General features: G+C 37.5%; 1 protein-coding gene across 4 annotated transcripts in view; it reads left to right on the top strand.

Annotated features, from left to right (window-relative positions):
- PLAG1 (PLAG1 zinc finger) overlaps positions 1 to 15,052 on the top strand; it is a 97,265-nt gene extending 82,213 nt beyond the window's left edge. For 2 of the 4 annotated variants that reach the window (XM_073631647.1, XM_073631646.1), the window contains exons 3-4: positions 3,697 to 4,054; positions 5,503 to 15,052. In XM_073631647.1, coding sequence (XP_073487748.1) covers positions 3,813 to 4,054; positions 5,503 to 6,760 — 1,500 coding nt within the window. In that variant the 5' untranslated portion in view covers positions 3,697 to 3,812 and the 3' untranslated portion in view covers positions 6,761 to 15,052. The remainder of the gene's footprint in view (positions 1 to 3,696; positions 4,055 to 5,502) is intronic. The other 2 variants (XM_073631650.1, XM_073631649.1) reach the window with 1 other exon arrangement.
- Positions 15,053 to 16,901: the final 1,849 nt, after the last annotated feature.

Here is a 16,901-nt window from a genome sequence, read left to right as displayed (position 1 = left end):
ATGGATGTCCCACCACTTCCTTAAACTAAATCTCTCTAAAACTGAGCTATTAATATTCCCCCCCGCTTGTGCCCCCCTCCATGACTTTTCCATCAAAATCAACAATGCAACCATCAGTCCCTCCCCTCACGCCAGGGTACTAGGTGTAATCCTAGACTCTGACTTGTCATTTCAGCCTCAAATCCAATTGTTGTCAAAAGTTTGTAGAATTCACCTCCGTAACATCTCTAAAATTCGCCCCTTTTTAACAAATGAAACCACCAAGCTCCTTATTCACTCCCTTGTTATCTCTCGCCTTGACTATTGCAACTCCCTTCTCATTGGCCTACCTCTCCATAGGCTATCCCCTCTTCAGTCTATCATGAATGCTGCTGCCAGACTTATCCACCTTACCAACCGCAACCACTCAGTGTCTGCCAACCCTCTACTCCAATCCCTACACTGGCTCCCAATCACCCAGCGAATTAAATTCAAAATACTAACCACAACATACAAAGCCATTCACAGCTCTGCCCCGAGCTACATCACCAATCTTATCTCCAAATATCACCCAAATCGACCTCTCCGCTCTTCTCAAGACCTCCTGCTTTCAAGCTCTCTCATCTCCTCCTCCCATGCTTGTCTCCAGGATTTCTCCAGAGCCTCTGCCATCCTCTGGAACTCGCTACCTCCATCTATCCGGCTATACCCTACTCTTGCTACCTTCAGGTGATCCCTGAAAACTCATCTCTTCAGGTAAGCCTATCACGTCTCCAACTAATCTCCTATCACTTCAAACAGCTCATTCCCCACAGTTACAACCTTTTGTACCACCCGCCCCACCCTATTAGATTGTAAGCTCTTCTGAGCAGGGCCCTCTTATTCCTCTTGTATTTTATTGTATTATAACTGTATTGTCTCCCTTTTATATTGTAAAGCGCTGCGTAAACTGTTGGCGCTATATAAATCCTGTATAATAATAATAATAATTGTCCAGGCCTCTACTGCAACTGTCTTCAGTTCCTGCTTGTTCTTGGGGCATTTTCCCTTCAGTTTTGTCTTCAGAAAGTGAAATGCACGCTCAATTGGATTTGGGTCAGGTGATTGACTTGGCCATTGCATAACATTCCACTTCTTTCCCTTAAAAAACTCTTTGGTTGCTTTCGCTGTATGCTTCGGGTCATTGTCCATCTGCACTGTGAAGCGCCGTCCAATAAGTTCTGAAGCATTTTGCTGAATATGAGCAGATAATATTGCCCGAAACACTTCAAAATTCACCCTGCTGCTTTTGTCAGCAGTCACATCATCAATAAATACAAGAGAACCAGTTCCACTGGCAGCCATACATGCCCACGCTATGACACTAGCACCACCATGCTTCATTGATGAGGTTAGATGCTTTGGATCATGAGCAGTTCCTTTCCTTCTCCATACTCTTTTCTTCCCATCACTCTGGTACAAGTTGATCTTGGTCTCATCTGTCCATAGGATGTTGTTCCAGAACTGTAAAGGCTTTTTTAGATGTTGTTTGGCAAACTCTAATCTGGCCTTCCTGTTTTTTGATGCTCACCAATGGTTTATATCTTGTGGTGAACCCACTGTATTCACTCTGGTGAAGTCTTCTCTTGATTGTTGACTTTAACACACATACACCTACCTCCTGGAGAGTCTTCTTAATCTTGCCAACTGTTGTGAAGGGTGTTTTCTTCACCAAGGTGTTTTCTTCAACAGTTGTTTTCTGTGGTCTTCCAGGTCTTTTGGTGTTGCTGAGCTCACCGGTGCGTTCTTTCTTTTTAAGGATGTTCCAAACAGTTGATTTGGCCACACCTAATGTTTTTGCTATCTCTCTGATGGGTTTGTTTTGTTTTTTCAGCCTAATGATGGCTTGCTTCACTGATAGTGACAGCTCTTTGGATCTCCTATTGAGAGTTGACAGCAAGAGATTCCAAATGCAAATAGCACACTTGAAATTAACTCTGGACCTTTTATCTGCTGCTTGTAAATGGGATAATGAGGGAATAACACACACCTGGCCATGAAACAGCTGAGCAGCCAATTGTCCCATTACTTTTGGTCCCTTAAAAAGTGGGAGGCACATATACAAACTGTTGTAATTGCTACACTGTTCACCTGATTTGGATGTAAATACCCTCAAATTAAAGCTGGAAGTCTGCAGTTAAAGCACATCTTGTTTGTTTCATTTCAAATCCATTGTGGTGGTGTATAGAGCCAAAAAGATTAGAATTGTTTTGATGGTCCAATATTTATGGACCTGACTGTACATTGGGCCAGCTGGGCTTAAACAAATTATGCAGATGCCAGCTCTGTGTGGCCAACGGTTAACCTGTAATTTACTGTAAACTCCATTCTTTTCTGCCAGGTGTTCCAGCAATTTCCCCTTTGTGGAAGAGAATTGCTTGCTCTGGAATCTTCACCACTTTGGAGAAGTCTTGTATTTTTTCATTGAAAACATAAGGCTTCCATTGACTGGCTGAGACAGAGATTCTAATGTCATCTGTATACGTCAGCCAATCAGAAGTTGAAAAGTCACTTACCCCGTCACTTATCCCGGCAGCAATGCCAAAGCAAGTGACTTTTTTTATTTAGCGCACAGTGGGGAACTTTGCTGGAGCAAAGCTGCTGTTGTAGCATATGCTACAACAGTAATTTACAGATTCACCATCGGCCACGCAGAGGTGGCGGCATCTGCATGATCGCATTCCTGGAGTTCCTCAATTGCACAGATTCCTAAGGCTGCAACCTGGCTTTCTGATCATATTTTCTACAATATTTACAAGGTTAATGTGTCTGCTTTGGCAGATGCTAGTTTCAGTTAAAAGGTTCTGCAAGCAACTGTTTCAGACCTTGGTTTCGCCTTGTTTGGTTTTTCTTGTTAGGCTGATTTACCTATATTTAAATGTTCTCACTGCTCAGTTGGCACTTCTTTTGGACGTCTCTAGGTTGCTTAATTATTATTATGCTGTGTCTCCCAATGGACCATAAATAGTATTTTTGAGTTCCTTGTAAAATCTTTTTCTCAGGGTCCAACCCCTGAGAAACACAGCTCCATCCCCTTATATAGTATTATTTCCTTTGGACTTCTTGCAACAACGGACAGATGTGGGGAGGAGGCACTATACCTTCAAGAGCGGTGGCCTTCAGTTTACTCTGTGTGTAGTGTCCGTTTCTCTTATAGGCAGCATTAGGTTTCTCTAGGTTTCTTTATTATCACCAAGCTGTATAATGGACTCCAAAAAAAAAAGATTTTAAGATGAGTACAAACATCCTATTTTTCACAGATTGTGGGTAGGACTGTGGGTGTTTTTTCACATGTTTCTGTGCAGTCTTTCTCCTGCTCTGCTGTGTGTGCTGACAGAGACAGAGAGAACAGTGCTGGAACAAGGGAACACATGGGTCTGTATTTTTCAATTTAGATTCAGGGCCATTCAGGAAATTAGAATATCAGAAAGAAAACCATGTACAAATGATGAACACAAGAATATAAAATTACAATTATTCAGCTGTGTCTGCTGGGTCATTTTAAGTACCTTTAACTTCTAGCACTATTACAGGATACCAGAACCTGTAACCCAACTTTCAATGCAATAACAATAATACATTTGTTTCTCTTCTTATGTTTCTGCTCTTTAAGGCAACAGAATTTAGAATAAAGCTCCATTGCTACATAGTTATTTTATATTATTTTTCTTTTTTCAGTCCCCTATTGTTTTTTTTTCGACCACATGGAACTTCTGAAGCCACCAAAAACGCTGTCACTTAGTGGAGTTGGGCAGTTGCCAGTTGTCCAACAAGAAGGCCTGGTATAGGCTGCGATGGCCACTGTCATTCCTGGTGATTTGTCAGAAGTAAGAGATACCCAGAAAGTCCCTTCAGGGAAGCGTAAACGTGGTGAAACAAAACCAAGAAAAAACTTCCCTTGCCAACTGTGTGACAAAGCATTTAACAGTGTTGAAAAATTAAAAGTCCATTCATACACTCATACAGGAGAGAGGCCCTACAAGTGCACGCAACAAGACTGCACCAAGGCCTTTGTTTCTAAATACAAATTATTAAGGTATAAACTCTTATTTATCTTTCAGCTTTTGTTAAAGGGCAACTCTGTTCAGTGCCAATTAGAGAAGTTTAGGGAGAGGATTGCAAAATGAAATTGCTCCATAGTCTTATTCTGCAAACTGACTAGTTTTAAGTGGTTCTGTCACTTCAACATAAAAGGAATTTTATGCTGCTGATGGGTATAAAGGAAAGGAACCTAGAAGTGCCTGCATAGACCTACAGTAATTTTCAGTCTTCTGCTTCACCCAAAGCTGGACCAGTGTTATTTGGCAAAGCCTTGGTATTTCTTTGTACTGTAAAAGCTCTCTCGCACCCCCATACATTTCTGTTTGGCCTATCACTTTTATGGACTGCCTCCCTGTCTAACACAAATTTGTGAGAGGGGTGGGAAAGTTTTAGCACTTTCAGGGAAATGCCAGGAAGATCTGTTCTCAAATAAACACTCTAATTGTATTTATTGAATCCCGGATTAGGTGCACACTTCAGATTTGAGGAGTTTCCTGGAGAATGCAAAGGCACTGTTCTAGAAAAGCTAAAGTAAACATGTTGTAAGAAGAATATGGGCACCACTATTGCTGACATCCTTTTGTAAATGCTAGTTGGATGGCTATTATATTGACCAACTTGTTTAAGTAATTTCTGAGTTACTAACCCATAAAAAGTATGCAAATAAAAAAAATCTGAAGTCCTTATCTGTCTTCTTGTTTCATGCAGTGACTGAAAGTATGGAAGTAAGAGAAACAGTGTGACAGCCGGGGAACTAGCATTTTCAAAAGCATAATTCCTCAAAATCAGCCTCTGGGTCTGTTGTAAATGGTTACATTTAAAGTATGTGATGGCACATCTGGGACAATGTTTTTTACTAAGTGCAATAAAATCACAGTGTAGATTTAAAAACCATTTTGCATTAATGTACCTATAAGGTGTGTTAACTTGCAGCTTCTTCGTGTTGGGTGTTAAGAATTTCCCAAATACATCTAGGGAGCTCACTCTTGGTGGGCTTAGAGGAAGGCTGGTGATTTCCATAAGTGCACAAGCCAAACAATTGGAATGTCTAACCATGGAAATGAGAGTACTGACTAGTAAGATTTAAACATTAAACTGCCAATGCCCCAACCTTGTTGCTTCATTGATTGGCTCTGAATGGGGTTGCCAGCTAACTTTTTGCTCATTTATTGCATGTCTTTTGATTTGACTGTAATTTAACAAGCTTCCTCTGTAACATTTTGCTTAAAGAAGGCATTGAAAACTGTTGTGCAGTGGAATTTGGAGGACAACTCCCTTTTATTAACAAAAAATGTTTAGTCTGTTTTAATAAGATACATAATGCTAAGCATTTTTTATGGTAAAGGTTTGATTTTCTTGAGCTATGTTATTAAGTTTGAAAAAAATAAACTTTTGCTTTGTCATTCTAACAGTTATTTTACTTGACTATATCTGTGTTTAAAGGCATATGGCTACACATTCTCCAGAGAAAACCCACAAGTGTAATTATTGTGAGAAAATGTTTCATCGGAAAGACCACCTAAAGAATCACCTCCATACCCATGATCCCAATAAAGAAGCCTTTAAGTGTGAAGAATGTGGAAAAAACTACAATACCAAGCTTGGGTTTAAACGTCACTTGGCTTTGCATGCTGCTACAAGTGGAGACCTTACCTGTAAAGTATGCTTACAGACTTTTGAAAGCACGGTGGTGCTGTTGGAGCACCTAAAGACCCATGCAGGCAAATCTTCCAGTGGTGTTAAGGAGAAAAAACACCAGTGTGAACATTGCGACCGACGCTTTTACACTCGCAAGGACGTCCGCAGACACATGGTAGTGCACACTGGGAGAAAAGACTTCCTTTGTCAATATTGTGCACAAAGGTTTGGACGTAAGGATCATCTAACCCGTCATATGAAGAAAAGTCACAATCAAGAACTGCTTAAAGTGAAAACGGAACCTATGGACCTGTTGGATCACTTCACCTGCAGTGTTCCTATTAAAGATGAGCTGCTTCCCGTGATGTCCTTAGCTTCCAATGAGCTGATATCAAAGCCATTCACAAACAGTTTGCAGTTAAACCTCTATAACACACACATTCAGTCCATGCAGAGCTCTGCAACTACACACCAAATGGTTGCTTCAACATTGCCTTTGGGTATGCCATGTCCAATAGATATGGATCCTGTCCATTCTTCTCACCAGCTTTCGCTGAAATACCCACTTAATTCTACCTCATATGCCATTTCCATGCCTGAGAAAGAACAACCTTTGAAAGTGGAAATAGAGAGTTACCTTATGGAATTGCAAAGTGGCATGACGCCTTCCTCTCAAGAGTCCCCTTTATCTTCGTCAAAGCTAGGCTTGGATCCTCAAGTTGGGCCATTAGAGGATGGTCATGATGGAGTATCCCTCTCTAAAAGTTCTGTATCAATTAGTGAACCTCTTAACCCATCTTCATTGGACTTTAATCAATTGTTCAACTTCATACCTTCCAACGGTCCCCCCTACAATGCACCAGTATCTGTTGGGAATTTAGGAATGGGTTACTCTCAAGAAGAAGCTAATTCATCGATGGCACAGATCCCCCCACAACCACAGGATCCTCAAGATCCTAGCAATAACATGTGTTTTGGTTCTTTACATTCATTGTCTTCTGCTTTTACAAGTAATCTGAATTCAACCACAACATTGCCACGATTTCATCAAGCTTTCCAGTAGGAGTTTATACTATGGATTGCGTTAGATAGCTTTTTTTATCTTAGTGCCAATGAAAAGACATTTGAAACACCTCTACTAGTCTATACTTTAACAACCTTAATAAGCCAGTACATTGTTAGCTTTTCACCTTTTTACAAATGTCTTAATTGTTTACTCTCATTTTAGACTCCTTGCTCTTTGTGGCACTATGCTATAATGCCAGCTAATTTTTATTTTTTTCTATCTGTAGGAAATATTCATAGCTTTAATGCCCAATTTATTATTAAATTATTCAAATTGGTCAAGTATCAATGAAAGCGTTATCACCAATATAAAACAAATGTTCATATGTTAAAATGCCGAATTCATAATTCTAAGAATACACTTTTACAAAAAAGATATTGGAACATTGATGTGAGTTTAATTTTAAAAAAGTACAATTTTAATGCAACGTATCGATAAACCTTCATCTTAAAACTGTTATGCAATGCAGTTATGTTAAATATTCACAATGGGTTGCACTTTTGTATTTTATCAATTTTACATATGGCTCTTTTCAGCCAGGGCAAAAAAGACCTTTGTTGTCAGAAGATTGTATGAAAGAAATGCCTCAGCCTGTAGTATTGACTACTACATATGTGCCTTCATTAAGCCAGTGTCAAAAAGAAATGATATAAATATAAATATATAGTTTTTGTGTTTATCTGTTTATATGGTATGGTACTGCCATTCAACAGATACACGCCACCAGCACTTGCAGATATTTTTACTTGGTTTAGGACCTTTTTTATTGCCAAGGTTTCAAAATAGGACTCTAAGGAGTTATGTAAAAGCATATTGCTTACACCACTTTGCTTAGAAACTGTTATAACCAGCCCCAATCAACATGCTCTGCTATCTCATATTAGGCATTAGGAGGGAAGGCAAAGTCTATAACCGAAGAATTACATGGTTTATATATATATATATATATATATATATATATATATATATATATATATATATATATATAAATTAGTTATAATAAAGTGTACCTGAGAAAATATGGCAGGGCAAAAATATAAACATTATGGGAAATAAAGTTTCCATTATATTTTCTTAGTCATTTTTAGTTATTGTTTTTTTCCAGTAACTTGTAAATATTCATTGTATGTCTAACAGTATTTTTCTTCTAAAGGCATTATATGGTAGGAATTGTATTTTTTTATGCAAACTGCTTTTAACATTTCAGAGTGAAAATAACAAATCTGTGCATATAAGGTGCACTGACAGCTCTGATATTTTAATATTCACCCTATAGTTTCTATGAAACAATTTGATGGCTTTCATTGAACAATTAGTGTTCAAGGTTGCCTTTTCTTCACAGAAAAAAAAAATACCGCGCAGCAATAAAATACAGAAGGGAATAGGTAAAAATGTTAATAACTAGCCTAATCCACATGAAAAGGGCTGTAGGTTTCTCAAAAAGAAACACACCTAAATCATTGATTGCCATTTTGTTTAGAAATGTTTGGAAAGCTTAGTTTTTGTGTTTCCAACTCACAACTGCTGCGTTTTTTGTTTTGTTTGTAATTTTGTTTTTATTTCTTTTTGTGTTTTTTTCACAACCCTTATTTCTTATTTTCATCTCCTCTTATTTCCTTTACTTTTGTCCATTTATTAGGCAGACTACCTAAGACACATTAAACCTGCCTTTTAATACATAGGGAAAAAAACACCGTATATAGGCTAAAGCCTGCCACATGTCCTAAATCATGGCCTTATATTGGATATTTTGGGTAAATAAAAGTGCCATATATTTATATTATTATAGTATACTATGTTTCAGTTAGTATCTGGATGTGTAAAATGTTTTATGTATTTGTGTGTGTGTGTGTGTGTGTGTGTATATATTATATAAAAATATATATAACTTGCGCCAACACCCTTAAAGTAATAATTAGCCAAATTCTGCATTTTATTGGAAGGATGTTTTCTTAAAGAATTATATTCCATTAAAAAATTATAAAAAAAAAAATAATCAAGACAATATGTTGAACCTTAACTGGTCATCATGGCTTCAGACAGGCTATAATGTTACAATTGTCTTACCCTAGATCTAAAATATATAAGCAATTGCTGATTATTTTTAATGCCTTAAATTAGCCCCACTACTGGCAGCATATCCATATTTTGCTATCCAATTACATGTGACCCCTTTGACCCATTTTCATAGTGGGCATACACTACTAAATTTGGGGGGGTGAAGAAGTCCACTGGCAAAATGTGTATTTTTATTTTTTTTATAACACTTTTTTCATTTATTGTATGTCCAACCTCTAATTTGCGGATTACAGTGAATTTACTAATTTTGCCAGTATATATTTTTTTTCTTCTTTTTTAAGAACCATATGCTGACTGATACATGAGCCAGAGCTGTTTGCGTTGAGGTTATGAATGTTAAGATTTACTTTCAGGATTATTTGCCTAGTTTTTTTTAATGTGTGTCATAGGCCAATATTTTGTCAAATTAAGCTTGGTTGACATCTATGTTACACATATTATGAAATATAGCACTTTTTTGGGGGAAAAATAAAAAGCTAAAAAATGTGGAACCTTTTATGAGAGAAATAAGGTAATGCTTTTATTATAGATTTTTTTTAATAATGTGTTCAATTTCCATTAGTTTAAAATGATGTAGAACTTATAGTAATAATGCTTTGTGAGAAACCCTAGTTTTGAACAGGTACAACTTTATTTACAGTGTTGCTTATCCAATTGCTATGTTGCACAAACCAGTGTCTTTGTTTTTTTTGTATTTTTAATAACTCTTGCTGCCAGAGATACTTGTGGAGTATTGCAGAATTCCACCATGGATTCCTTTCACACAAGTATTAGTGTTGTTTTCAATACCTACTGATTAGGTTTACACACTTCAAGACACACTGCCTTCTTCAGAGAGATGTTTGACGAGCAGGCTTACACTTGTAATAATAATGCCTGGTTATTTGCCGCACCTTATTTAGAACAGGTGTAGGTTAATGTCTCCATTATTACTCCTGGTAGAGGGAATCGTCTATCATGATGTGCAAATCAGCTTAGTTGACACAGCTATTCCTATTATGAATCCACAGTTCTATCCAAGTCTGTTTTTTATTTTTTTTGCATACATTTTTTGTAGTAGGGTTGAAGCTGCAGTAGGCACACTGTTGTCAAGCACTATCCTGTGTGTGGGGCAGAATAATTTCAAATATTAAAAAAATATAATAATTAACGTGGAGTTCCACCCAAAAATGGAACTTCCACTTTTTGGATTCCTCCCCCCCTCTGGTGTCACATTTGGATCCTTTCAGAGGGGAGGAGGGAGCAGATACCTGTCTAATACAGGTATTTGCTCCCACTTCCTGGCATAGATCACCGCGGCACTTGCGGTGATCTATGCCACTTCCGGTGCCTACACTGTCCTCCCCTGCTGTATTCTGAGAGACACAGAACACAGCAGGGACCAGAGAGGATGCGCAGCGTGACTCGCGCATGCGCAGTAGGGAACCAGGAAGTGAAGCCGCACGGCTTCACTTCCTTATTCCCTTACCGAGGATGGCGGCGGCAGCAGCCGAGAGCCAACGGACGGATCGGCTTCAGCTGCCAACATCGCGGGCTCCCTGGACAGGTAAGTGTCCATATATTAAAAGTCAGCAGCTGCAGTATTTGTAGCTGGCTTTTAATACTTTTTTTTGGCGTACCTCAGCTTTAAGCATGTACAGTATGTGGAACATTGTCAGCACCTAAATGAAGAGCTTACTATAAAAGCACAGATATGTCCCTTTTTTAGTTCCTTCAAACATTTGGCACTTATTTCCTTATTCTTAACCAGTGCTATATGGCAGATTAATGTGGAATAAACATTGTCTGGTAGTCTTGAATTCATGCACTTATTTTGGGGTCACATAAGCGAATCTGACCCCAGTGTTTTTTCTATTACAAAAAAACCCACAGCACAGTTGGTCTCTCCAGTAATAACAAATATGAGAAAGGGAAACTACTGATATAGTAGAGTGATGAAATGAGGGAAACACATGCAGTCTAACACTTAGTGTGATAGATGACATTCCTCAAAAAGCTGATCTAATCATATTTGAAGGGCACCCAAGGACTTTTAGATCCTCAACAAATGGAGAACCACACGCTGCCCATAACTAAGCTAACAAAAAAAAAGTAGAAGGGAAAAATAACCAAATTGAGATTACCAATGCCATGCAAACCCCCTATTCCCTAAATCTTTTTTCTAGCAATTTTACTGTACCATCTTAGCATTTTGTGTGAAGCCAACATGATTTAGATAAGATTCATTAACTTGACTTTTGATGCAGATTAAAAGGTGCCTGTAAAAAAAAAAACAAAAAACAAAAAAAAAAAACAACAGGCTGAGTCGATATGGCATTGTAAAGAATACCAATCCACAGCAATCAACAATTGTTTACTGTAGTTTGTACTGTAGTTTGAACAGTTAAAAAATCTGGCTGCTACAGGTTACTATTTGCTTATTCCACTACATTAATGACAGAGCCAGATAATGTGGCTATCCAGCCAACCTACCCACTTTTAAAACTCTGTAATATACCCTTCAGACTATTACTAATACAATGCAAGATTTCTTTAGGAACATAACTACTCATAATTTATAAACCTGTTTTCCCTTTACTCAAATATGAATTTATTAGGACATGTAAAAAAAGTACATCCCATGGAAATTGTTGACATATTTGAACAGGTAAACATAAGATCTTCATTCAAACCATGCCTTCAGGTAAAGGTAATATACTTTAATTAAAACACAAGGAATAAATTCCACAAGGGAAAATTGGACTGATACCAGGTTTTTTTAGGTTTTTTTCTAGCCACACAACTGATATAAACTAAAACACAAAGAAAACTTGGCTTTTTAATATTTTAGTCAACAAAAATATTAATAGATGTAATGGTGTATTGTGTGTAAAGTACACCTCAGAAGCTGGTATTGCCCCTTTCAGCAGAATCACTTCTTGTAGGAGTTTTACATAATTTCCCACCAGTCTCTGATATCAAATTTTGACTACTACTCCATGCAAAATTCCTTCAGTTGCAGGATGTTTGTGGGTTTCTGTGCACAAACTGCCCATTTTAAAATCCTCACAATATTTCACTAGGAGTGAAATCATGGCTTTGAGTCGGCTGATCCAAAAAGCTTTACTTCATCTTTTGGAGCCTATCTTTGGTGGATTTGCTAGGGTGCACTGCAGGCTGCTTAGGCCTTGAAAGTGACTCCAAACCATTATATTGAGTTGGCAGGAGGTTTTTCTTAAATGCTACCTTTGGCACCAAACATGTCTGTTATTATTTTGACTAAACAACTCTATTGTTGATTTATCAGTCCATGGCATATTGTTCTAGAAGGCATGGTCTTTGCCCACGTGTTCAATGGTAAACTGTAGTCTTGCTTTGTTTATTTTGAACAGCAAAGACCTTTTCCTGGCATACCTCTCATGCAGGTTAAACAGTCTCTTTCTAATTTTAGACGCATGGAGTTTAACACCAACTGTTGCAGGAGTCACCCATAATGAATTATTGGTGTTCTGGAAGACTTTTTAGAATCAAATGGTTCACTCTTGGGTTGATTTTTTCGGGCTGGTCATTCCTGAATAAATTAGCCATTTTTTAAAAAATGTATCCCATTTGTACATTTTAATCCCCATTAATTGATTTGACTTAAAAAAAAAAGGGTTATGCTTAAATCCCCTGCAAGACTCGTAGACATCCACAGTCTTCATTCTGAGGGCCCTAGAGAATTTTTTTTCATCTTAGTATGACACCACACACTCCAGTAGCAAAGAGAACACCAGACCTTAGATATCTGAGGTTTAAATTAGACCAGTTGCCTACTTATGATGCAGTTCCAATAAGTTATACTTTATCTGGAACACCTGATTCTAAATTCATGGATTTGAAGTGGTGGTAATTACAGGGCTGAACTTGTGTTTGCCTTTTGATTATGGCAATAAACACATGTCAATTTTATGTGTCAATTGTTGAAGTATATCACCTTTGCTTGTAGGAACTGTTTGAATGAAAAATCTAAACTTAGATCAGTCATTTGACATGTCATACCCTAGTGTTAACAACCGAGTGACATTTTACAACAGTTGCTCCTTCAAATTTAAAATGTGTGTGGTCCAAGACACAACAGGAAGTGAGTGGAAACTCTGCAAAATAAGGGAAATCCTCTTAGATAGCTGCCAATGGAACAATTGTCCCCATTCAGAGAATTCCATCTTTATCTGTTCTAAAACTAAAACTTTAGAACTAAAAATCTAAAGCTGGCCATAGATAAGTCTTTTTTTTTTGGTAAATCAGCACGTTGAACAAAAAAAAAATTGACCCGATTCCCCCATCCACACGTTCAAGGTGGATGTGAGAATCCTCCCCACTGTGTCTTTTCATTCTGACAGTGGGGAAACTTCCCAGCCATTAGAATACACTGATCAGTGCTGATCAAGAGGAAATTTTCCAACAGGCTAGTTAAACAGAATTTGATCAGTAGATCAACATCTGTTCAACCACAGTGCCCATACATGGATTGAAATTTAGCCTGTCCCTGCTAACTGGTGAAATTTCAATCCATGTATGGCCAGCTTTAGATGTTCCTTGCTTTGCATCCCAGTGACATTTGGACAGTTAAAGTATCTTCCAGGTGGAACAAAGACAGTGTTAACATTTTGACAGTGGCTTTAACATTTCCCTACTCCTTCCACAATTAAAACGAAAATTCTCACACTTTCAATGGATACATATTTCAATTTCTATTTTACAAATATTACATATCACTGGTTGTTCATATTCAACGGAATTTCCAGTTACTGCAAATGTTTTAGTTCATGATGATCATTGCAGTGTAGCAGTATTCCCTAGCCAGGAGCCCTTGAGCCACATGTAGCTCCCAGCTACCTTTCATGTTGGCCTTGGCAACTTCCTATCAGGGACTTACTGTGTGTCTAAACACTGTAGTCATTATGCACTATAATAGGGCCATTAAGCCAAAATACCTTATTAAAACATTTTATTCATGAAGCTTTACTTGCCTTATGTCTTTTGTGGCCTATGGGCTGACAAAGGTAGGAAAGGGAGGCTGAAGAGAACCTCAGAAGATTTTACACCTTCATTTCACTTTAAAAGGAACGTACTTACCTGGGGGGCAGTGTCTCTTGACCAGAAATCTTGCCATAGAAGTGATCCTTACATTGATATGTGTGTAAGCACTTTTCAGTTTAAGCTTCAGTGGTACAATCCAACCAGTATGAATGTCTTTCTTCTCAAAAACACTCCTACAATATTGTACTATTGGATCATCATGCTGCTAATGTAACTAGGGAAAACCGTTCTCTAATGGTGCTACAACCTCCCTGTCACTTACAGATGTATTTTTACCATAGAAAAAAGGACTATTTTATTATAGCGATAGTTGTATGATATATTTTTATACTGTGATTTAGTTTACCCTTTTACTGAACATTGTACAACACCACAGCGTATTAATATGCACTTGCAAAGCGAAAAAAAAATTCAAGAAAAAAAAAGGAAAATCCATGGACATGCTGTTTGTTTCTCGGACACAGCCCAAGTTTTTCTTTGTTGTTTCATTTAAGCTGAAAATAAGTGAAATGGGCATAATATATAGCGTGGTGTACAGATCACTCTGTATATTACACAGAAAAAAACCTATGCCTTTCTGTATCACTTTGAAAAGTTTTTGGAACTGATTAAATCTCTTCTGACTTATTGCTGAAATTTATATTTTTATTAGGTGGAAAAAAGTTTGGACTTACAAATGCTAAAAAAAATTATTTAGATTATAAAAGGTTTTAAAAGTCAAAGAAGTTGAAGAAATTGCATTCCAGACTGAATTTTGTGTATCTTTCTTGCATTTAAAAAAAAAGAGTTATCAAGAGATATGGGAAGTTGTGTTGCTTATCATGTAAATGTACTTACAATGTATTCACAAACTACTGTTGTATTTGTATAAAATATAGACAAAAAGATTGCATATATATATTTTTGTGTATAAGCTCTGTAAAATAGCAGTCACATTATGAAGCTGCAGCGGGTCGTCATGTTAAGCATTCACATCCAAAGAGATAGACTATTTATTGTCCAGAATCTCTGATATTAAAAGATACCTCGCTGCTATTTTAAACAATAGAGCTGCAGCTTCTTGAGGCCTACAGTGTTTGCTGTATAAAATATGTGAACTCCACAAAATCAATAAAATCGCAGAATGGTTTAGATAACATACAAATCTGACAGATGTTTCATGGATTTTTTTTCATACATTTCTGAAGTTTAGGATAAGGCTTTATGGAACTATATTGATAAGAAATGTTTTTGCTTGACAGGTATTGCTGGGTCTATACAAGCTCAAAGGGAAAAAAGCAATACAAAGTTCTATAAAATCATGATTGAGCCTATGAAGAATCAAAATGTTCCGCTTTGAAATATTCAAGCAAATGAATAAAATATTTTCATTTTAGCTTTATTCTGAGGACAATTCTAGGAACCCCCCCCGCTTTCCAAACTGCCTGATCTCAGTAACACATGATGTCTCCTATGGCCATAACTGTAACCCATACAGAATCATAGTTAAGAGGAATGTAACTTAAGGGCTTGAGTTTAAGCACTTGACCTCTGGAAGGTTTTACCCCCTTCCTGACCAGGGCATTTTTTGCTATTCAGCACTGTGTTACTTTAACTGGCAATTACACAGTCATGCAGAACTGTACACAAATTAAATTTGTAATTTTTTTCACACAAATGGAGCTTTCTTTTGGTGGTATTTATTCACCACTGGGTTTTTTTGCTATATATTTGAAAATTGATCAGTCCTTATGTACTGATGGCCTAGCTCCATTCTTGAGGCCCTTAAAATGCCACGACAATACAAATGTCCCCAAAATGACCCCTTTTTGGAAAGTAGACAGTCCAAGGTATTTAGTAAGAGGCATGGCTAGTTTTTGAAGTGGAAAATGAAGAAAATAAATAAAATGTGTTTTTACATACTGTCATCAGTGCATTACAGCTTCATCACATGACTGTAGTGGCAGTGATCAGGGATAGTGACTGGTGAATGGTAAAAAAAAAAAAATCAATTTTTTTAAACATTTTTTCCCAGGGGGGTTGATCAAGGATTTGATCAATATTTTTTTAACACTATTGCTTATAACAGTGTTGTTCAGTGTTATAATAAATAGTTAACTGTCATTAATGGCTTTCCATTCATGACAGCTTGTTTTCTGTTGACATGCTGTGATTGGCTACAACTAATTACATGGCACAGGGTATCAGGTACCATGTGATAGTGTGGGCCAATTACAGCTCTACAACACTAAAGCTGCTCATAAATGTTTTACATTGTAAACATATGATCGCTATGACCAATCATAGCAATCACATGATACCCCAGCCACTCATAGCGCCTGGGTTCCCGAGCACTGTTATCCGCTGTGTCCACCACATACATCAGTCATGGGTGTGCTACTGTGCATGTGCCGGGTGACATACCAGTTTGTCACTGTGCTGTCCATCTACAGTAAAACTACTGTGGAAGGGCAGCAAGTGGTTAATACTGTCATGGTTACTTAAGAGCTGGAAGTCAGTGTTTTATCGGTGTGAGTACAGGACACAAACTGAAAACTATCAGACCTCAGGGAAACTCTCTGCTGTGATTTTTAGGGGAGCATTTCTAGCAGAGCACAGATTGACTTCTTCACAAACCTCAGAACATTGCTGGAAATACTCTGCACTGCATTGACATGTAACCCTTCATTTATAAACATTTAGGCAACATTCACACAAGAGTTCATATGTTGTTCACTAGCAAAAATCTGTAGATTCTTGCCAGAGGTTTTAAATACTGTTGCACACATGTGAGTGGTTACATGAAAATATTGAATTTAGGTGCAGCCAGTCTTCATCCAAGGTCAGTGTTTCTACAGAGTTTTGGCTGTCTCCATACTCGCTGCAGGTAATCGGAGTACAATAATTTAAAACACAGGGGGATCCAAATTGATCAAGTAAATAAAGACCCAATTATGAGAAGGGTACTGACTCATCATTTAAAAATAACTGGTGGTGCCCACAGAACAAAAATAAATTG

Source organism: Aquarana catesbeiana, linkage group LG05, assembly GCF_042186555.1.
Source record: "Aquarana catesbeiana isolate 2022-GZ linkage group LG05, ASM4218655v1, whole genome shotgun sequence".
NCBI classification, from domain to species: domain Eukaryota; kingdom Metazoa; phylum Chordata; class Amphibia; order Anura; family Ranidae; genus Aquarana; species Aquarana catesbeiana.
Note: the sequence above shows the minus strand (reverse complement) of the source record. Positions and strands in the feature narration are given on the sequence as shown.